Below are 24613 nucleotides of genomic sequence, written 5' to 3'. Positions count from 1 at the left end.
GTAACCATAAAGAAAATAATCCCAGACAATTAGAATCAGTTTGACAGTTCAGACTCCAGTCTCCTAAACATGAAGCTCCCATAAATGCATCAGTTACTGTAATATGCTTATAAACCAGGTGTGCAGAATATCTCATTAAATGTGAGGAAATTAATTACACTGTGATCCATAATCTCTTAGGCAGTAAGATTAATTCCATTTCGATAATCAAAAGAGGGGATGGAAGCAAGTCATTATGCAGTGGAACTGTAATAAAGACAGGGTAAAGGTCCATTCGCAGAAAATGAAATGCCTGTCCTGCGGTTCCTGAATGATTATTGAGTGTCTCCAGAATCAATCCTTCAGACGCTGAGCTTAACCTAACGCAAACTGCTTCTTCACACCAAACTCCTGAAAGGCTGTTTCTGCAGACTCAGTCTAACTCGATTGTGGCATCCACGAGGTCTGACCGAGCAGCTGTAGGCATGGTGGCAGGTAATGGTTTTTAATATCTGCTGACAGTGACGAATTTTCTTTTTGACAAGGTCATTAGTCAAACAGAGCATGATACTACCTCCTGCTTATTAGTATTGATGCCGAGAGACACGTGTGGCATTATACAAGACACAATGCTGATTTACAATTGATTCACATTATTACCATTAACCCTGAGGTGTACGCTTCATATTTGGCCTATAGAGCTGGTTGATTAGATAGATAGATAGATAGATAGATAGATAGATAGATAGATAGATAGATAGATAGATAGATAGATAGATAGATAGATAGATAGATAGATAGATAGATAGATAGATAGATAGATAGATAGATAGATAGATAGATAGATAGATAGATAGACTTGAACATGCAGACTGTTTAGCAACACAACACACCAATCATATTTTATTCTATAAATATAAATACTGATTTATCGCCCAGCCCTAATTAGACCTCATGCCTTTTACACACAGTCTGTGTTTCTTCACATAGGTGTTCCAGTATTGCCAAGCATTGATTAGCAGTGTGTTTATCCAATATGCAGCATGTGAGAAGCCTAGTTTCTAACATCATATATTGACTGTGGTATGTCCTAATGAATATGTCCATCCTGTGTCTAAATCAAATATTTAACCAGCTTGAAAAAGCACCGGAAGGTGGAAAGGAGATGATTCCTATTATTTGTGGCCCACAAACCATCCCATCTTTCAGATAATTGGATTGGCTCACTGCTTATACTGTACAATCACACCCTATGAGGACACACCAGAAACGACATGGGAATAACTAGCCTCTGATTCCTCATCTGTAGAGAGCTTTAATTTCTTTGGCCTTCTTTGTAGCGTTGCCATGCAACCTCCAATCCAGTAATGAGTAGGCTTGATTTAGGATGCAGTAAGGACAGCGGTTCATCTTTCACAATTGTCTGGTCCCTCATTTGGGTGGATACAGTACAAAGTAAATCTTTTGTGGAGGACAATCATTCCATGAAAAAAGATGATAAAACTCACACACTGCACAAAATCTTAATCCGGATTTGTGTCTTGTGATTTTAAGGGGAAAAAATATATAAACATCCTTAACTCTTTCCCCACTGGCGTTTTTTAGAAAAGTAGTCAGCATTTTCACAAAACTTTCATGGCCTGTATAATTTTATTCTAGCTTCATTCTTTCTTTTTATTAACCCTTGAATGTGGGCAAGTTTCATACAAAAAAATACAAAAAATCTTGTTTTTATCAAAGACTTTGTCTAGATCTGATTCAGAACGATGATCAAAACACAGATGGAGTAGATCGAGTCCATCAGCACCCCCGAAGCTTCACAGTCCTACACCTCATCCTGGGTCGACATTTCATTCAGTAACTTTAAAGGTGCAAAACGCAAGTCTCTGAGTTTTTGCAGAACTACGCCCCCTCTGGCGACAAGCGAAACTGCAACCAATTCTAATTGTACATGTATCTAGCTTCCGCTAAAGCATTACACATTTTGTGCATCGTCATTTGTTGTCATACATAGATTGGCCGTATCAAATATTAGAGACTGGGCTATATCTTACCGTTTTATCAAGAAAAAAGCCAACTGAGGATCCCGTTTGAGACCAAGAGCAGACCGGAGATCTCTCCATTTGTTGAATGCCTTCCCGAGGTGACTCTCGTCTTACTCCAAAGCCTGTCTGACTCCAATTTGGACCTTTTGGTGGCACTAGACAAATTTTTTCTTTTCTTTACTTTACGTGGAGTTTGCGTTGGGGTTTGGAATGGACTACAAGCCGGTCTCTTTGAATCCATCTTCTACCTTTGACGCACGAGTTGTCTTCGCTGATGCGGAGAATGGCGGCGCCGGCGAATACACAAACCTGCGAGACATAGCCTGGTGAGCGTGAACGCGCATGACGTCACGCCCAGTCTCAAATTCGAGCCCGAATCCCTCTTATATATTTTACTGTACAGGATTATAGAGGCAATCTCAGTGCGCAGAGAAGGGCTCATTCAGCCCATCAGGCAGTTCTTTAAGCATGTATAGGATAGAAAAACAGGTATTTTTAACATAAAAAGTTGCGCAATGCACCTTTAAAGCTGCAGTCCGTAACTTTTTTGGGTTAAAAATTATCCAAAATAAATTTTTGAGCAAGTACAGAACAAACCAGGTGTTCAAAACTATATATATATATATATATATATACTGTATGTACACAGAAGAAAGTTAGTAAGTTTTGTTATGGCTTAGGTGTTTAAATAAGTTTTGAAGCATCCATGACCAAAGATATCAATTGCCATGGAGTTCAATGGGAATCCTAACAGATTGTTCTCTCCTCCTTGGCTGGTCAGGAGCAACAGTAAATAGCAAACAAAACTGATTGTATTTGGCTAAAAATAGATTTTCAAGTGACAAAACTATAAATGCTGGACTGAGCGTTTCAGAGAGAGAGAGAGAGAGATGGAGAGAGAGAAAGCGAGTGGCCGTTTATCTGGGAGGAGATGTCAGCTATGCGTGAGATGTCACCCAGCTTTGGGTTCTCATCGTTTCGCTCTGCCAAGAAGTCTGATTGGAATTTAGCCCATTTTTGAAGAGAGCACTTAATGAATATGCCAGTTTTAGTTATGTTACACGCACAGTTCTATTCCCTTCAGATTCAGAAGCCTTATCTAACATCGCTAATAAATGACCGAGGTCAGCTTTTGGGGAGGGGGAGGGGGGGGGAGGGGTTGCATGTGACATTTTTGTCAATACGTAATGGAAAAACATGCTTCGGTGCATATTGCAATACGAGAAACATTGACCCTAGGATATATGTTAGTAAGACCTGTGATGAATTTTTCATGAAGAGAACAATAATCAATATACCTGCATTTCTCCAATAAATAATACATCTAATATTATCCAAAACATCTTTAGATCACTGGTTTTTGGACATAAATAGGCACTTAAATTATTCTACATTGCAAATGCACACACAAATTCAGATTCATATAAAAAAAAACATGAGTTTGTTTGTGTTTATAATCTGCATACTTTATGAATTTATGGCATATTTTAATTCCTCCTTTAATTTTGCATCTGGGATGTACTTAAAGTACATTACATAGCACAAACAGGAGGGGGTTTTTAAAGTTCAAAAGGACCCATCCAAATCCAGTATTTGTGGACTCAAGTTTTAGTTTGAAGGAGCCCACTTAATGCTGCATCTCAATGATAAAAAGAGATAATGAATACAGAAATTGGGCTAATTACAGCCTTATTTCCCACTGGTAATCAAAAACAGATATCAGTGCCAAGCTAATTACTTTAGAGAGGGGCATGAAAGTACATGTTGTGTCTGATAAAAAAACAGTCTTAACTAAATCGGATGAAGAGACACATTTGACATCAGAAATATCCTCCTTTTTCTGTAAGACACCAATAATTGAGATTCTTAGCTCATATCTTTCTAATGGAGACGTCAACAAAATGTCATCAATAATAAGGTTGGCCGAGTGAAATGAAAAATAGCTTTTATGTCCTTTTTGAAACCTCTAGTGCCTATTAATTGCAATGCCATTAAAAAGGGGAAATTATCCTTTATAGGGTTTGTAAGGGTAAATTTATAACTAAATTTTAATTTTTCAGTCAACTATCCCTTTAAAGTAGAAGGACACAAAAAGACCTGCTCAAATGAGTCAAAGTGAGTCAAAAACAGACACAGATAGTCTGCAAGGCCTCATTAAAAATGCAATAGAGTATTTTGGGATCTAAACACAATAGTGACTTGGGAAGGGCACAGACATTGTCACACAAAGAAAACTTTGGAACCGACCTAAAAGCTAGAACGGAAATAATGGATTTATCATCTTTCCACTACATTCGCCTTTCATATGAATGGATGTGGATATCTTGCTATGATATGTGTATGTATGGGACATTTGAAAGGCTGGCTGGTGTCTGTCTGTGGTTCTTCTAATTTCAGGTGTGTTATGACCTTCAGCATCTCCTGTTACAGATGGCGGGCCAAATGTCTGCCTTAAAATAAACCCAAGTTTTTTTTCCAGTGCAGAAACATTTTTACTGGCAGTATTAGCTTAAGCGGTATTTTTTACTTGTTTTTCGGTAAAAATCTGTACATCTTTAAAAATAATAATAATTTTACTTAAGCACAACTGTGTAAGAGTTTTTTTTTTTTTTTACGTATTAGCCTAAACAACAGTTGTTACATTTATCTTAAGCATGTTTCGATATTTTTACTGGAAAACCAGATAAAAATGCTACAAAAAAAATTAAAAATCACCCAAAAATGTAAATACTGTCATCATATACTCACCCTCATATCATTCCAAAACTCAACATTTCAATGGCTTTCTTTCTTCTGTGAAACACAAAAGAAGATATTTTGAAGAATGTTGGTAATCAAACACTTTTGGTAACTACTGACTTCCATTGTATGGATAAATCAAAAAATAAAAAATTTCATGTTCCACAGAAGAAAGAAATCATACAGGTTTGTAATGACATAAGTAAACAATCAAAGCAATTTGAAGTTATTTAAAAAAAAAAAATCTTAACCCTGTAACAAGTTTTAGAGCAGAAACATTTTACTGGCAGCTTCAACTTCATATTTTGTTTGCTAAAAAAGAAAAAAAAATCCCTTTTTTGTTTTGCTTTAAGCATAAATCTAACAAAGATAGAAAGATTGTTTCAAAATTATTATTGTTATTTTTTTGCCAATTAACAATTATATTCTCTGACATACACTCTCTTAAAGTCACCCAGTAGTCAATAATTTAACCCTTAAACTCATCTTTGATCACAAAAATTATTCATGCCTTAAAATAGCTTGAATGTAACTCTACACCCTAGCCTCATTTAGTATACAAAGTGCTATGAATATGCAAATTAGCCCCGCCTCCACTCACTCACACCAGCTCAGAGATCCACTCGTTGACGTGATTGGTTACAAGGTAGTGTGTGACGTCAGAAACACCAGCGATTTCAAACCGCGCTTTTGAGACTGTCTTTGGTTCACTGCGTTTTTTAGGGAGAAAATACTCAGCAATGGTGTTGAATTATGAGTTTACACATGGTTTGTCTTAAAACACATTAAACACACCACATAGATATAAACAACATTAAAAGCTTGAAGAAAAGTTTTTAATATCTAATAAAGTTTTTATCTCAATAAAATGTATCTTGTTTTAAGGATCTGTAGGCTGGGGAAACAAGACAACAATGTTGATTAAGAAAATGGATTTCTGCAGTGTGCAAGTCTTTACTTTCAAAATGACAAAAACATGATTGGAAAATATCCACAAAAGCCTGTGTAAAAGCTTTTTCTGGGTGCTGAACAGTGGAAATTTGGTTCAATCTCCACCACCACTATATCATAATGAAGGCTTTGTGCACCTACACTGTGTTGTTAGGTCTTTCTTAAATTCCCAGAAGCCATTTCTGTCATGCATGAATACCCTTTCCATTCCTTGTTTGGTATTTTTTAAAAGCTTATCATGTGATTCAACAGCATAATGCCAGAAGAAAACAAGACAAGCTCTGACTTTGATTTCTTCCTGATCTGCCATTACATGACTCATTACGCACTCAACACAACTCCACACGTGGGCAGCCATCTTAAATTTGGAAACCCACATCTGCATATTCATCTCTTCCCAGAAAATTTGGATGTTGTGCTGTCAGTGGCCCATTGGTTTAGGATAAGTATGCCACATATGGACACAGACCCCAATGTGCCTCATAGACTCAAACATGGATGTGGACTGCACACATCCCACCACATCATCTGACATTTGATATAATGAAAAAGGACCCAATGTCTTATTTTGTTTTTCAGATACTTGAGAAAAACATTAGATGACACTATTTCCTAAAGCTTTAAAAGTTCCCTGCTTTGGGTCTGACAGGCTGACGAGACCTCAAACTCTAGCCTTACAAGCCTCAAGTTGTTTTTATTTCCCTGGTTTTCATCGCCAGTGCTGTGCTCTGTTCAGTCAGAGCAAGAAATGCCAGTAAACACGGTAAATAATAGAGTATTCGGTAAATATAAATAAGTCTGTGAGCATATTTTCTGCAACTCTTTGGTAATCTTGCCTTGTGGCGGCCTTGGCATACATGTTTCATTTTCTGGCACTCCTTGAACTTTTAGCCTGTCTTTTGCCTTGGTGTATTCCAGCAGAACAATGTGTCCACCGCAGAGAGCTCCTTCAACTTAACTTATCTTAACTTAACTTAACTTAACTTAACTTAACTTAACTCTTGGTTTCACTTTATTTGGATGGCCCCTTTAACACATTCAGTTGACTACAAGTAACGTTACACCTACATGTCAACTAACTCTCATTAGAGTGTTAGTAGAGTATTAGTAGACTGGTAGGGTTAGGTTTAGAATAAGTTGACGTAGTTGCAAAGTTATTTATAGTCAGTAGAATGTCTGTTGGAGGACCATCACAATAAAGAGTTAGCAGATATTAAGCAGACAGTCTACTAATACTCTGATGAGAGTTAGCTGACATGTAGTTGCAAAGTTACTTATAGTCAACAAAAAGGACCATCAAACAAAGTGTTTCCAAACTCTTAAGCTTAGCTTAGCTTAGCTTAAACTCTTAGCTTAGCTTTTAATTTAACTTTCTGCCATGGCTTAGAAGACAGGTTGATATTGTGTTGATCAACAAAATGTTAAAGTCTCAGGCTACAATTATTGAAAACGACCAGTATTTCTTGAATTATGTTGCAAACAAATGCAATTTTCCAAAATTCATGCCTGCCTATACCACATCATTAGTTTGGTACTGCCTCATGTGGTTATTATCCATAAATATTCAATATCCCCACATCCTCAAATTCAATAAATATTAATGGACAGAGATCAGCACCGCATTACCCATTACCCACCTTCAAATATTCCCAAAGTTATTAGTACTATTTGCTCCTCTGTGGAAAATGGCTTCACATTGTACCGATGCAGCTTTGAGAGACAGACAGACTGGGATTGGGAAAAAATGGATAACAGCAGAAGCATGTTATTTGATTTTCAATGTGCCACGCCACAGTGACCAGAGGGCATCACATGGGAATACAAAATGTGAGACATAGTATGCTACATAAAACTAATGGAGCAATCAAAATACCTTGAAAATGCCAAAAGCAACTGCCTTGTAGATTTAGATAAAAGTTTACAGTTTATTTGTTGACAGATGCTATATGTTTTGCATCAAACTGCGTTTTCAAGTGTGGCTTGAGTGTTCAAATGATTTTGGGTTCACATCACTGAAATGCCATTACACGTTGTTTCACTTAATGGTGAGCTCACGCTTTAACAAGAACATATTTTTTCATTGATGACGATAAAATGCATAACACATTTGTAAATTTAGTGTTGTTTTGGAGAAAAGGCCATTTAAGGTCACTTTTGTGCGCTAATTATAACTTAAAATTTTGCCGACGAAATCCAGTAATTTCCATAGGAGTCCACGGATTGGGGAATTTTGAGAGGTCGAAAGATTTCCCCACGCAGATTGGGTTCAAATTGGTCACAGATTCACTGCGTTGACCGGTGACTTCTGTCTGAGCTGAGCTTTATACATTGCTACACTATTTACAGTAGACAATGGATCATTTTGGTTGCAAAATTTCACCAATGTGACTGCACCTTTACACCATTGCCATCTCCACATCGCGGCTGTTCACATTTATAGTTCTGCGTTGGTGTGTCTGCACAGTTCTGCGTCGTTTACAGCCAATCCACTAGGTGGCGGTGGCGACTACAGGAGTGTAAGCATGTTTACGCAGTGAACATTTAGGCCCTGTCCACACGGACACGGGTATTTTTATAACCGTGACTTTTTTTACGCGGTTCGGCCGTTCGTCCACACGAAAACGCACTGAAACCGAATATTTTTGAAAACCCCTGCCAGGGTGAGGATTTTCAGAAACGGCGGTTACAGTGTTGTCGTGTAGACAGTGAAACCGGGGTTTTTGCCTTGCGACGTCAGAGTGTGCGCGTTATCCGCTGTGTTTGACGTCAGATTTGCGCTTCTGATTGGCCAACTTGGCTTTACGGTTAAGGTTTATATCGCCGCCTGCTGGCGTGGCATGCTCTTGATCGCGCTTGATAGCGTGTTTTTGCGTTTTCATGTAGACGGAGACCGAGCATGTGTGGACGGGATTTTTTTTTAAACGCTGTAGGAAAAACTCTGGTTATAAAAATACCCGTGTCCGTGTGGACAAGTGTGAAGCAATGCTAAAACATTGCAGACAGCTAAATGACAATATCAACACAATTCTTAATGAATTCCCTATGTAATTTTTGTGTTTCTTTCACACTGGGTAAATTTGTACTCACTATAATGAATTGACGCAGTAAATAAACACTAACTACAAGCAACCCGAAGACGACACACTGAAAATAAGCTCAAAATCAGCATACATTAATAAACTCCTCAGTTTGTCTGTTCTGAAGGCGCTCTAAATGCTTAACATAATTATAACCTGATTATTTTTATTTTTTTTCTCTCAGTAAACGCTTCAAACACTCAGTCCAGAAACTCTGGGAGATGAAATGCCCTCTGGACTAAATTCTGCCACTGAAGAATGTAGACCAATAAAAAAAAAAAGTGAAGTGGACCCATTTCTTATAGCGGTGCCGTAAAATCCAGATTGGACTGACCCATTTCAGGAGTTGTACATCACCACTGGGCTTACATTTTGAGTGAGAGGAAGTGGTCTGACATCCACTCAATGACATGGTTTTTAAGTTGAGAGAAAATTCTTCTCCCCTGCTTGACCACCTGCGGTAAAAAGAGGCCATGCTCCCGTAAGTGCTCCAGTTGCGGAGGGAGGCTTGTGCCATGGACAAATGATAGGAACAGGAACACACAGACACCTGTCAGTCGTCTAGTATGGCAGAGGGATGGCATGTTGACACCGTGACAGAAATGCTTAAATAAAAACACGGACAGACCGTAACGGACAAAGAGATCTTGTTTTGTTTTGCTTTATTTTACATTACCCTCCTTTAATTGTTTGGAGTCAGTGTAATGGTTGTGAAATTGGGCTTTTTGAAATTACATTCTTTGAAATGACATTTCTCAAGATGCTATTTTTTCTAATGATGCAGTCTTGTTTACAGACAAAGTCTGCATTGATTTGGACTTTGAATGCCCTTCTGTCATTATAACTGTGCTGTTCTTCAAACACAAAGTGAAGAATGATTTTCATGCCGTTTATGACGGATCTGCACTTGCATAACAATAACAGCTATTGTAGGGTGCCATTATTCTTCCAGAATACATTTGAACTAATACTGGAAAATGTACGCAGCAATAATCCACATTTGGAAAGCAATGCAAAAATCAAAAATCATATGCCTACAATTAGCGCACTGGGCTGTTCAATGGGTGATTATTCTCTTTTTTAGTTCCGCATGAAATATAAAAAGCATTTTAAGAAGAAATATAAGAAACCTACATAATTAATCTGAACTGGCACATAATAGTGTGTGTATAGTCTTAGTTGAGCTATGGGAAATTATTAAGAATTATTGATTCAACTGCCCCACACTCCACTTTTCGTCTTCCATTAGTTCCTATTAGTTTACTTAATTTTTCCCTTTACAAATTCTCCATCATATGTAACAAGATGGCAAAATAACCTGCACTGAAATGAATAATATTATACTATGTTACTATGCACACGGCGTGAAATTTAACAAGATAATGAATTAATAAAATATGGTAACAATCTTTTTGTTTTTGTTTTTTGGTCCATGTGCAGCGCTCTGTATATAGGTGTATATTACAGTATAATAATCTGCAATAAATAAGTCGTGGGAACAAATACTTAATTCATGGCCACAATACCTATATTTTCCTCCGCATGTCGTGAGTAGGCTCCGTACCAAAACAAACTGATAGTATAAGACTGAAATGACCAAGGTTACCATCTTGTTCGAAATAAACCAAAAAGATCCTCTTTTCTGACCAGCCGCTCTTTGGCTTCGTCAGAAGGATATGCAGAAGCCAAGTTTCAGAACACAGAATAGGCAATGCTGACGTGTAAACGTGGGTGGTCTCATGTCAATTTTATGGGACTCTGACGGATTTTAGAATGTGTAATTTTTGCGTCTTAGTTTCAAACAGATCTTAAAAGATCAAATTGGATTCCCAGTGACGTGACCTCTTTAACATGAAGTGGGCAACTGCTCCTCTACAATCATCTGTGGCCGTTTTCAGCTCGAGCTGTGGGAGTGTTTTTGACTGATGGTGGGATGTATGAAGGTCTGAAGCAATCCACCCCCTATTGTGACACAGCTCTCAAAGAGCCAATTTGGGCCCGATGAAAAAGCAGCCTTTCTCAGCTCTCATCTTTTCAACAGTTGCTTTAGCAGTGTGAGCTCCATGCTCCCTCTGACGAGCCAGACGCGCGATTCATGTCACAGCTCCAATCGGGGTTTATTTATATGTTTTGCTTGTTTTTGATGGTGTGCAGGTTTTTTTTTCTAATTATAATGTGTTAACTTAGAGCCTATGCGATCTGAGAAGTCCACACCATTGCTTGCCAGTCATCGCAGCCTTCCTCGGATGCCGCTGATTTACATAGCCACCTACCTGTCAGCACGTCGACTGGCAGGAAATAAACTGATAATTATTCTAGAGGGGGAGGGGGGGCATTAGAGGGAAGAGGGAACTCTGTTTAAGATGCGATAATTGATCTGACTGCCTGGGCTCTATCCGTCCCTTGCCTAAATTCATTCAAATCAATAACAGTAATTTCAGCTGCGCTCTCAAACCATCCCCTGATATATCTCAGCCACCAGAATTGAAAGAATTAAATGGCCACTCATTTCTCAGCCATGTTCAAATTACTGCATTACAAAAAAATGACTGTGGTATAGTGAAGGTGTCAGACGATGGTAATACCATGGCACTTTGATATAGAGTCCAGAAGTGAGATCACTAGTGAAAATGCTTCCTTTTTGCAATTCATTGATTTTTTTTCTTCATTATAAACGTCTCAGGTTACGACTGTAACCTATGTTCCCTGAGAACAGGGAACGAGACACTGAGTCGATGACGCTTTGGGGAACGCCTCACGCGTGACAGGTGTCTGAAATCACAATCAAATCACGGCAATCACATTGACCGGCGATAGCCAGTGAATCATTAGCGTGAATGATTAACGTGCGACTTGGAAGTTTAAAAGGGCGCCTTGCAAGAGTGACAATCACCTTTCGTCTGAAGGGAATGTTTGGTAGGCAGGCCCCGAGGCATGGCAAGGAGACGCAGTGTCTCGTTCCCTGTTCTCAGGGAACATAGGTTACTGAGACGTTCCCTTTTCGAAAGGGAACTCGCACTGCATCAATGCCGCTTTGGGGAACGATATACCCGCGCCGCCATGCTAAGTGGAGTGCATGCCCATGCATTGGCAGTGACAACTGTCCGAACCAGCAATTCAATGAAACGCTAGAACCACTCACCCTCAGGTCACACTGGGCTGTCAGTGACAGCATTCCCTACGGTCATAGCCCAAGCTATATGTTCCACAGGAAACCTCCATAAACATAGTTTAATGAAAGGCCTACCTGGGCCTGCTCAAGGGCCTAGGACCACAACTTCAAATAGAAGGGGTCCCTTCTAGGGAATGTGGCAAGGAAACCCGAAGGAACCCCAGCCAGTCACTATTCGGGGACGTACCACCCGAAATGCCACCAGGACAGCCTGACCTGGTGTCACTTACATAGACACTTCAGTCTGGCCACTTCCTGTCTGTCCGAAGACAGAGCCTCTGGACACATGCCTTTAGGTAAGGCATTCAACCAAAGGGACTGCGAAGCTGGCAGTGAACCACTCGGCCCGGATCTCAGAGACGGGGTATCCCGGAGAGCATGACTCAGTATAGTGCTTACAACCCTTGCTAGCAAGGGGAGTTTACTCTGCTCGATCCACGGATCTACCCAGTGTTTATGTTTCACTGGGCCTGAGGACTGATCTAACTGGGAGGCCTCACGAGAGGCCTACGACCGTCTGACCAGACTCAGGAGACCGCAAACTCATAGTGAACCTCGGTGAGGGGAGCACGTGGTCCGCCTGGTAGGCAAACCAGACTGTAGTTGGCTCACCTGAGCTGGTGGCCTATGGCCGGGGAGAAACCGATCGTCAAGCCGGCCGAGCGCGTTTTCTCCCCTAGCACATAACATCCACCAGCTCCGCATACATGGGGCTGAGAGGGCTCAAGATCTACCTGATTGTCACCCTCATCAACCATCTCCTGCTTGCCCAGAAAGGCACTCGCTGCAGGAACAGTAGGACAATAATCCTCGTCATCCACCTGCAGGTCACCCTCGTCAGCCGTCGAATCGTCTGAGAGGTTTACACCCCTCTCTAGTCGATCAGCAAGCTACATCTGGGAACCCCATGATGCACGTCGCCGCTCTGCCTCAGCATGAGCGGGACCTGAACCATGAGGTACAGATGCTGAGTCCTCTTCACTCAAGAAGAGGGCCAGACAAGAGCGGAGCATTTTTAAAGAAAAACGCGCACAGGAAGCTCCCTCGAGAACCTCCCGTGCGTGCTCTTCACCCAAGCAGAAAACACACAGTTCATGTGTGTCACCCGGCGTCAAAAACCTTGGGCACGGGTCAGCTACACTTCAGAAAACGGTCAGCCTTCTCTTTGCGTTTCATTTTTAAAATTTTGAAAATGTTCTCACCGTAAATCCTCCTTGCGATACAGACAAACAGTTCCTGAAGATGAAAAAGGTGATTGTCATGTTTGCAAGGCGCCCTTTTATACTTCCAGGACGCACGTTAATCTTTCATGCTAATGATTCATGGGCTGTCGCCGGTCAATGTGATTGCCGTGATTTGATTGTGATTCCAGACACCTGTCACGCCTGAGGCGTTCCCCAAAGCGTCATCGACGCAGTGCGAGTTCCCTTTCGAAAGGGAACTATGAGCATAACATTGTCTGTTTAATAAAAATAATATGAAATCAAAATCCCAAAACCGGCTGCTTATTCACAGGTTTAAATAAAATTTCCAATTCCAGATTTTCAATGTGATCTTTATGCAAGTTTGTTTCTGCCACGGAATAAAAACTAATAATAAGGTCATTTTTATCTCACAATTCTGACTTTTTTTAAAACATTGTGTGATATAAACTTGCAATTGTGGGGGGAAAAGTATATCACACAATTCTGAGAAAAAGAAGTCAGAATTGCAAGATATAAACTTTTAAGCTATATCCCACAATTCTGACTTTATAACTCGCATTTGTGAGTTTTTATCTCACAATTCTGAGGAAAAATATATTGTGCATTCCTAGTCTCAGACTTTAAGTATCTTAAAAAACCACTGCAGCTCAGTACCATTTCCTCACTGCCCTCCCAGTGACACATTTTTGGCAAATATTTAGGAAACAAAGTTTGTGACATGATGAAACTATGTGACAAGTGTCTGTCATATTGAGACTGATATGTGGTAAAATTCATGAGCAGGTCATTATTTCAATCACTTGCGAAATTTATGCATCTGGCATAAATCTTCTAGCCATCTGATTCCATTATGATGCTTTATTTTGCCATATTTTTCAGCTGTATTGTTTTTTTTCCATGCATGGGGAAGAAAAACAATGGTCAGCAAAATCTTTCACCATCTCCATGGAAACAAGCTGTGCAGCAAACCAGGTAAAGCTGTCTGTGTAACTAAACCACAGCTGAATTCAAGGACTTTTGACAGGAATATTCACTCCAGGTAAAAATTTCTTCTGTTGTGTTTCTCTACTGTAAGCACAGCATTATCATAATACAGATTCATCAGCTATGACTTTTTAACTCAGCTGCAGTCTTACGAACTCCACACGATATTGCATTTCCATTCATTTCAATGCCACTTTCAGCTCTAATAGTTATTTAGTCCTATAAGCTCTAAAAACTGCTGTAAGCTGTTCTATTGTGTAAACAGAAGACTGAAAGTTGATTAGGTTAACTGGCATAGCAATGAGTCACCGATAGTGTCTTTGCCCAGCGGATTCTGAGTTTAAGCAGATTCTCATGAGTAAAAGTGTGCTGTACAAACACTGGCTCTGGGGTGAATTAATTATATATCATTGCTGTCACCTGTTTAAATAAAAACAGTCTCTCAGCTTGTGCTGGTAAATGTTTGGGCCTGAGCTTTACAGCAGAACTCTGTGCTTCACAGACTAATTATGCAAGTTTGATCTGTATGGTAATGGAAAATTATAGTGGTTGGCCAGTAAATACATAAAGCACTCAAGCCAAACCGAGTTTCTTGTGCTTGGTTAACCCGGATTGCTGGATTTGGACTATGAATTGCATTTCAGTGACCGATTTACTCATGCTAATTCTGTTTTCCCAGTCACCAGATGACTCAGGTTTGTCAATACGGATATCAAGCGTAATGTGTGTGTTGTGGAACAGAGATATTTTGGGGCTTTTGCCTCTTTATTAGGTAGATACAGTAGAGAGTGACAGGAAATGTTTGACAGTGAGACAGTTTGAGGAGGAGGAGACGGACCATTCATAGAAAGATATGCCAAATAAGGAAGTCCCAGCTTTCAGTTAAATTAACCAGTTGCCTCAACGACCAGGGAGTCCAGATTTGGCTAGATTCGTCAGACGGCAAAAATGTAGCACCATTGTGATCCTAATCCAAAGAGGTTTTCTTAACCAGACAGCACTGTGCTGCTAAGCTGGTAGGCTAAGGTATTAGCTTGCTAACTGAAGACAAAAACGATTAGGAAATAGACCTATTTACTTTCGCCGTTTTAACTCAATATTGATATGCAAAATGTAATTTAAAAGACATTAATGAATATATTTTCATGATTAAGTGCAAATACGCCGAAAAGTAATTTTAGAGTGGTTATGGACATTAGCATAATCAATCGGAAAATATTGTTTGTTAGCCTGACTTGATGGTTGAATAATGAAAAAAAAAAAATGAAAAAAATTATGTATTAAACATTTAAACATTAAATTGATCAAAAGTGACAGAAAAGATATTTATAATGAAACAAAATATTTATATTTTAAATAAATGCTGTTCTTATGAACTTTCTATTCATCAAATAATCCTGAAAAAAATGTATCACGGTTTCCACAAAAATATATAGCGACTGTTTTCAACATTGATAATAATAAGAAATGTTGCTTGAGCACCAAATCGTCATATTATAATTATTTCTGAAGGATCATGTGACACTGAAGACTGGAGTAATGAAGCTGAAAATTCAGCTTTAACATCACAGGAACAAATTACATTTTATAGTATCTTAAAGTAGAAAACTCAGGGGTGTTTCCTCCGAGGAGGCAAGGGAGGCAGAGGCTCCTAAAAAACGGATGAGAAAATATTATATGCATATATATTACAACACAAATATTACAAAATGGGACATTAAAATGTGACATCTTCGTGTCTGTGACAGACAGTGTTTACAGGCTTGATGGCTGATTATCTGAAAACAAGTTGACCAATAAAAAGAACAACTGGACATCATTTCACAAATAAAATGTGTTGTTTAATTATTACTGCCTTTAGACAGTATTTTGCAATAAATGTAAAACTGCTTAAAGAAACTAACTTGATGAGATTTATACTTGGTTTTAATAAACAGAACTTTAAAAGCATTGGTAATGTAAAAATACTAAATAGAAATGTGTTTGATTTATATGATGTTTATTTAACCAGGACAATGTGACAACATTAAGTGTAATTGGGACATGAATTTACATTTTATTTTATATAAAACAAATTTATTTTTAAACTGTTAGGACTTTGCCTCCTCATTGCAGAACACCTCTGCACGCCACTGCTTAAACTGTAATATTTCTCTCAATGCTCGGTGAGCACAAGAGACATCGGTAACACTTTACAATAAGGTTCCATTAGTTAACATTAGTTAATGCATTAGTTAACATGAACTAACCATGAACAACATCTCTGTTCAGCATTAGTTAATATTTGTTAATGTTAACTCACACATGTACTAATGCATCAACTCACATTAACAGCACGGTTAGTTAACATTAATTAACACATTAGTTAACATGAACTAACCATGAACAGTGCCTGTAAATAGCTTTACTGTTTTGTAAGGTTAACTTACTGTACATATTTACATTAGTTTACGTAGCAGTTGACACACACCAAGTATGAACATTTCTAACTCACCATGTTACCCTAAATGTAAAAATACTGTTGTGTACCTTATCAACACTCTTTCATATATATATATATGGCATTGATTTGTTGGTAAACATAATTCTACAGCCGAAAAATATGTTGTTCATGTTTATACGCACTTTACTATCATTACTTGCATTCAAATAAGTATTTTTTAATGCATTGAGTGAAAAGTGTACACTATTTCAACATTAACTGATGTGTTACTTATATTTGTAGACTCTTCATTGACATGACTTACCATTAATATAGCATTTATTAATGGAATTTATAAACCTTATTGTAAAGTGTACACTATTTCAACATTAACTGATGTGTTATTAACATTAGTTTTCCGCTGTAGAATTATGTTTACCAACAAATCAATGCCTTATATATATATATATATATATATATATATATATATATATATATATATATATATATATATATATATATATAAAAGAGTGTTGATAAGGTACACAACAGTATTTTTACATTTAGGGTAACATGGTGAGTTAGAAATGTTCATACTTGGTGTGTGTCAACTGCTACGTAAACTAATGTAAATATGTACAGTAAGTTAACCTTACAAAAGAGTAAAGCTATTTACAGGCACTGTTCATGGTTAGTTCATGTTAACTAATGCATAATGTTAACTAACCGTGCTGTTAATGTGAATTGATGCATTAGTACATGTGTGAGTTAACGTTAACAAATATTAACTAATGCTGAACAGAGATGTTGTTCATTCATGTTAACTAATGCATTAACTAATGGAACCTTATTGTAGACGTCTTTATAAAACATTAAAAATCTTACTGACCCCAAACTTTTGAGCAGTAGTGTACATTTAGGGTCATACTGTATCTAAACGTCTCACCCACATGAGCAGAACAGTGTCAGGAACACATGATTCAAACGCTGTGCTACGTCTCTGTCACTAACTTCTACACTATCTTCACTCTTCTTACCCTTCATGAATGACATGGTTCTCGAATGAAATTTCACTGCTTTACTTCTTGAGTGTAACCTTGTTTAACACAACAAGGCCAAGCCAACCCCTGGTCCCAGTGTGGCCCCGGTCAGCACTCCTCAAGTAAACACTTTATTGGTTTTGTGGCCGCAGAGCCTTGAATTTGAGCAAGCCAGAGGTTTGCATGTTTTCCCTGCTTTGTTCAGCGAGACGTCTTGAGTTCCCTGCAGATGGCCCTTCTCTCATAACGTTCTTTCTCCCAAGCGTTCGTAGAGACGGCTCTTTAGAGGAGCAGCACCTGCATGACGCTTCGCTGTGCTCCGCTGCACTTTCAGCAGAAAGCTCAATCACTCAGCCAGCCTGTTAACATACACTCCCCATTGCCTCTCAAGTGTTGTTGCAGAAAAAACATGGGTGTGCACTACAGATTTCACTCTCTCTCGCCCTCTTTTTCAGAGCCGACAGCTATCTATAAGTGCCCGGTTTGTTTTCTTTCCACAAAATCCCTTTCTTCAATCTCAGAGAATGGCCAGAGACCAATGGAAAAAATCAAGCCTGCATTTTGTATTGTGATAACAGCCGAAAATCAACAAAGAGCTTTTCACTTCCATCAACATTCAGAAATGACTCTCCCTGTCCACTGTTAAAGCAACAGCTGTCAGGCCACTGAATTATAATGTGGTGAAATAAAAGCCAACCAGACTTTTTTTTCAGCAATTAAGATACATAAACATATCTTACCAGGCACGTCGGAGTGTTTGTGTGAAACACACGGGCTATAAAAAGAGCATACGACATCTGCTACAACTGCTTTTCTGACTTTCATTAGGAGGCTATCAAATAAAGTGTGACTGTTTGACTCGACGCGAGGCATATTGATCTAAACATCCGGAAGACAACTGGGACACAGATCGGGAATCCGTCAGCACCATGGCAACACTGTGACATGCCACGGGACGATGTTAGTAAATCAGCGCTGTCTGCGGGCTGAAGTTTATTGAATTAGACTTCCTATCTTGTAAAATTTCATTTGAATCATTATTTACGGAGGAAACTTCACTGCGATTGTTTTTCATCACAAATATCTTTTGGCAAATGGCTTGAAAGACAGTGTTTAATATGTTTTGCCTCAGCTAAATTAAGGGAAGTTGTATTTCAGCAATTAGATACAGAGGCCTTGCTAGCTAATGAATAGCCTACAGTAGTGACCATATTCACAATACAGTACAGCCTCGAATGACTTATTATTTTAATAAATGGTTTCTACATATTAAAAATATCAAGAACACCCATGCAAAATCTTTCAGTGCAGTCCCTGACAAAATAGAGTGTTGCAATGCAACAAAAAAAATAATCTGCTAAATAATACGAGCTTTGATATGGTGATCAGCTTGTTTCACATAACTGTTACTATATCATGTCTTGGACTTCGTATTGACCAATCACAAGCCAGGACCAGAACTACGCATTTTATATTGTATTGACCAGTCAGCATCCAGGACCAGAACTATCTGTTTTATAATATTTCTTATAGGGCTGTCAAACGATTAATCACATCCAAAATAAAAGTTTGTGTTTACATAGTATATGTGTGTGTACTGTATATAATTATTTTGTATATAAATGCACACATGTATATATTTAAGAAAAATATGTTATTTTTATATAAAATGTTTATATTTATATCAAATATACATTATATATAGGCTACATTCAGTCTATATACAGTATATACATGCAAATATTTCTTAAATACACATGCATGTGTGGGTATTTATGTATTAAAAATAATTATACACAGTACACACACATATACTATGTAAACACAAACTTTTATTTTGGATGCGATTAATCGCGATTAATCGTTTGACAGCCCTAATTTCTTATTGACCAAGCAGCATCCAGGACCAGAAATATCCATTTTATAATATTTTTTATTGACCAACAGCTAAACTATACGTTTTCTATTTTGTTGTATTGATCAATCAGCATCCAGGACCAGAACTATGCGTTTTATGTGATGTCATATTAACCAAATTTTTTTTTTATATATATATATATATATATATATATATATATATATATATATATATATATAAAAGAACTTGGCACACTTGCCAAATGAAACTGGATATTTTAAGGTGATAATTCGCTATAGTTATCATATTTTCCTGCACATTTGTATTATTTGCATGAAATAACAAGCATGAGTGAGGTGAAAAGAGAGAGAGGGAGATAGAGTTGTGTGTGTGTGCTTTCTGTGTGTTAGTCAGCCACTTAGCCTGTGGTAATTACTATCTCAGCATGTTAAATGATCACTATAGATGCACACAAGTGCTACTGCAGCCCACCGGACATGACAAAAATGGGCTTCTCTAACTACTTCCCCTGTTCTCAGTAGGAGTCGAATCAAGCAGGCGAAGATATTTACTGATGAATAGCCATAGGACCGCACAGCTGCTTCTCTGGGGTGAAGAAGATGCATCTGCGACTATTGGATTGTCACAGCGGAGAGTGTTTTCCAGAACGAGCTAAACTGAGCCTTAAGTGACATGGATTCGACCTGTTGTGCATGAGCTCTGATGGTGAGGAACAGGTTTACTTACGCAGGTTGTTTCCTGTTGCTCTGGCCTGCATGTTCTCGTAGTGTTGTCCATGCACTGCCAAACTCTCCTCCCTCTCCACGTGTTCTCCTGGAGCTGTCTGGCGCATCACCTGGGCCAGGGCTCTATGGAGAAAAGCTTTGTTTACTCATCTTACAAAGAAAACTGTAAATTGATGTCGAGCAATTCAATAGATATTTATACTGTTCTTGACAGACATTTCCTCATCAAAAAGTTTGTTCTGTAAATTTGAAATAAATGTTGACAAAGAGGGATTACAACGATCAGTTATGTTAGACCGAAATGATAGTGTGGTACATTAAACACACCATAAAATAACTTGCAGCCGCTTTCTTTCCTGTGTTGACGCATTTCCTTTTGAAAAAGGAAAACAGTTTTTTTTTTAATAGCCAATAATAAGTTTTAGTTTCAGATTCCATGAATCTGATTTGCTACATCCCGACAGGTTGTATTAGTGGGAGGGACGTTCTCATTCTGGAGAGCATCTGATTGGATAAAAATTTAGATACGCCCCTTTGTGCAAGATGAGTCATGAATATTTTTAAAGGGATGGTTCACCCAAAAATGAAAATTCTGTCACTTATTACTCACCCTCATGTTGTTCCAAAACCATAAGACTTTCGTTCATCTTTGGAACACAAATGAAGATCTTTTTGATGAAATCTGAGAGCTTTCTGTCCTCTCCACCACACAAATGTGCTGCGTAACACACAAGAATGAACCTCATTGGTTCTTGCTGAAGCTCAAATGTGCTGCGTAACACGAGAATGAACCTCATTGGTTCTTGCAGAAGCTCAAACGTGCTGCGTAACACGAGAATGAACCTCATTGGTTCTTGCTTAAGCTCAAACGTGCTGCGTAACACGAGAATGAACCTCATTGGTTCTTGCAGAAGCTCAAACGTGCTGCGTAACACATGAGAATGAACCTCATTGGTTCTTGCAGAAGCTCAAACGTGCTGCGTAACACTAGAATGAACCTCATTGGTTCTTGCTGAAGCTCAAACGTGCTGCGTAACACGAGAATGAACCTCATTGGTTCTTGCAGAAGCTCAAACGTGCTGCGTAACACTAGAATGAACCTCATTGGTTCTTGCAAAAGCTCAAACGTGCTGCGTAACACGAGAATGAACCTCATTGGTTCTTACAGAAGTTCAAACGTGCTGCGTAACAGAAAAATGAACCTCACTGGTTCTTGTTTGAGGTCAAATGTGCTGCGTATTTTTATTTTTGGGTGAACTATCCCTTTAAGTCTGTGTTCCCAGAAAATAAATGTTTAAGTTGTGTATATCTGCTAAAAGACAGCTTTACTCAGCGTTTAAGAGTAGCATATGCTTGACCTAACAGACATGATCTAAAAGCTACGAAATTCCCATTTGGGTTTCCTGGTGTCTTTAAACAACATCATGCACATAAAACTGATAGATTAATTCACATGATGCTTTGAAATGGTAAAAAAAAAAAAAAAAAAATGTTTTAATAATAATAATAACTTTTTGCGGAGATACATTAAACCATCATGAAATTCATTAAAATGGTGCACAAGTCAGCACGGTGACATATTCAAAACGCACTCAATTCAAATGGTGTAGATGCCTGGTTGTGGGAGGTGGATAGGATACTATGGCCCATGTGAGTTTTTATTGTGTTCATGCCTAAATAGAGTGAAAGATAGAATGAAAGGTCAGTGCACGAATAGAATGTCCTTGAAATATTAGCATCATTAGACACAGATCAGTGTCCATTATCCTACTAATGTCACGGACACCTCTCTACTGATGTTTAGATGAGTAAGCGCATATGTGTGTGTGTGTTTGTTTGTTTGGAGTAGACGCTTTTTCAGACAAAATCTGTGCCTCACCATGGAGATAATTAGAGACTTACAGAGATGTTGATGAATGTTTGCTGATCAACAGATGAATTAGACCTGAATGCTAGTCAGTATATTTTGTAGTACATCTGCTTTCAGCTCTCTCTGATTATCAACACTTTATACTGTGTCTTCAGGGGAAAGCATGTCTGGTCTTTAGTTTTTAATAAAAAACAAAATTCTTGATTTAAAAGAAATTTACTTTGTACGTTCCACCACTTAAATATGCCTATTAAACCTTGAACCTCAAACAAATGCCTGTCTGTGAAACTATTCTGCACTTCTGTACATGTCAGTGTTGCAGACTGCGTGAAGGATAAATAGATAGACAGGACAATGAAGCCAGTAGAAGTTGAAGAAAAACTAGCACAAGGTCATGGTGAGAGATAGAGTTGTGTCAGTGTAATCCTTGAAAGCCTTGAGCTATGCCGAATGACATCCCAGAGGAAAACTGTCATGCTTAGACGTTTGCTCATTGAAGGCATAAGCATTACATTTCATTTTTGATATCAACTTATACACAAAATAAATAAATCTCATTAGGACAAAATAAAAATCATACACAACTGAGGTAATTGTTGATTTACAGTCTGATTGTTGAGCTAATTAAATTAATTCAAATAGCAAAGCTCTGATAATTTAGGAAGAGTGTGATAAATATTTGAGTTCTTAATGAAACCTGTATGCTCTAAGAGAAAATGTATGAAAAGCTGTCACTATGTGCTTCTTTAGACCCTTTGTACCTTCTTTAGAACAAATGTAGGACATTTGATTGCAGATTTTGGAACAGTTTGTGATTGTGTCAGATCTCTTCTGAAACTCTTAAGTAGAAACAAGAAAGCGACTTATGTAAACAACTCTCAATTTTCTCTCTGTTTAATTGCATTGTTGTCTACAAGAAACAGTTGAGGTATACAATCTCATTCGCATTTTTCTTTCCCATGGAATAAACTGTTCCACTCCACAACAACACAAGCAATTTACAACTTCTTAAGGACAAGACACGAATGCATACAGTCAGTGTAAAGCTGTAAAATGTAGATTGCATGGTTATTTGGTTAAATCCCATTTGATTTCCTTTCTTTCCTATGGGATAAACTATACAGATTACAATTTACAACAGTTTATAAAAATTACAAAGGATAACTAAAAATGATTATTGATGCAGTCAGAGTGTATTCATATGTAAAAGACAGCTCAGGCCTAATTTGCTTTTGAGAGAATTTTAATTTTTTGTTTGAAATCCCATTTGATTTTCTCCGTCTCTAAACTGCGCAGCTCCACCACAACCACGCAGACAATATGCAACAGCGTTTGAACTTGTATCTCTCTTACCTGGACATGTTCTCTCTGTGAGGTCGATGCGCCTTCTCCAAGCCAAGTTTGGTGAATATCCCAACCAGCGCCATGATAGCAACTACTCCGCATATGATATACACAATCAAATTCGTTTTATCCTTAGTCGGATCGTGTTGGTCCATCATCTTCGGCGGTGGTCTGCCCGTCATGGACCACGGCGGGGTGTCGTAGTTTTTGCAAGTGGTCTGATCTAACCTGGAGTTTTTAAACTCGCAGCAGAACCTGAAGCCACAGGTCCCGCAGCAGTACAGGTAACTACCCGTCCGACACACGAACGGAGGATCCCACTGACCCATCACATCATAATAGCCCCGACATCTGTCCTCCGTATGAGGGGTCTCAGAGAGACCGTGTTCCCCGTCTCTAGAGTCGTTAGACCCTGACGCTGTCACCAGACCATCCAGGTTCTTCCCAGGTTCTCCTTCCGCGTCGCACACAAGAACTTTCATCAAAAAGTAACCCAGTAGTAAGCCAGTGCTTTTCATCCTGCGCTCTTCTCTTCTCTCCTCTTCTTTGCCACGGCTGAACGGACGCTGAAAGACAGAGTTGGGTGTCTTTTGTCATGAAGTGTCAGGACGCATATCTCCATCAAAAACATCACCGCCATCCGAGATGATCATGTTTGATGATACTTCAGCCCCACGGTTAGTCTATAGAGGTTTTGAAGTATGCAAATGATTGAATATGGAGATTTCTATCGTATTAAGTGTGGCATTGCAATAAACACTAGCTATACTGTGTTTTGTCTACTATTATATCTTATCCTAAACAACGGCGTTCTTGAGCACTCGGGAGCGTGGAGCGCCTGGATCGCAATGAGCTGCGGTTGAACGGAGCGCTGAGTGAGACTGAATGCGTAATGATGAGAGAGGAGGAGGGGACCCAAGTATGGGCACATGGAAGGAAGCAGCAAAAGAATTAAGAGGAGAGAGAGCAGAATGTGTCAATCAATATTTAGTCCTGTGCATGTCATTCTCACATAAAGTAGCCTACAAACATGTTGCGCGTAAATGAATGCGCAACTCATACGTTACAAATAGCCTATAATGTGCGAATGTCGTTCACGATCGACTAGCCTTTTTAAAACAAATATTTAAAGTTTTTATATATATATATATAGGCCTACCACTTTTAAAATGCAACCATGC

General features: G+C 38.6%; 1 protein-coding gene across 1 annotated transcript in view; it reads right to left on the bottom strand.

The window, feature by feature from the left end:
- Nucleotides 1–24305, bottom strand: part of shisa9b (shisa family member 9b) — a 40763-nt gene extending 16458 nt beyond the window's left edge. Inside the window, 3 exon segments of the mRNA XM_056253295.1 lie at nucleotides 20220–20341; nucleotides 23442–23971; nucleotides 23974–24305. Coding sequence (XP_056109270.1) covers nucleotides 20220–20341; nucleotides 23442–23971; nucleotides 23974–24072 — 751 coding nt within the window. The 5' untranslated portion in view covers nucleotides 24073–24305.
- Nucleotides 24306–24613: the final 308 nt, after the last annotated feature.

The sequence above is a fragment of the Rhinichthys klamathensis genome, unplaced genomic scaffold (genome assembly GCF_029890125.1).
Source record: "Rhinichthys klamathensis goyatoka isolate OS25496 unplaced genomic scaffold, OSU_Roscu_1.1 h1tg000004l_1, whole genome shotgun sequence".
NCBI lineage: Eukaryota > Metazoa > Chordata > Actinopteri > Cypriniformes > Leuciscidae > Rhinichthys > Rhinichthys klamathensis.
Note: the sequence above shows the minus strand (reverse complement) of the source record. Positions and strands in the feature narration are given on the sequence as shown.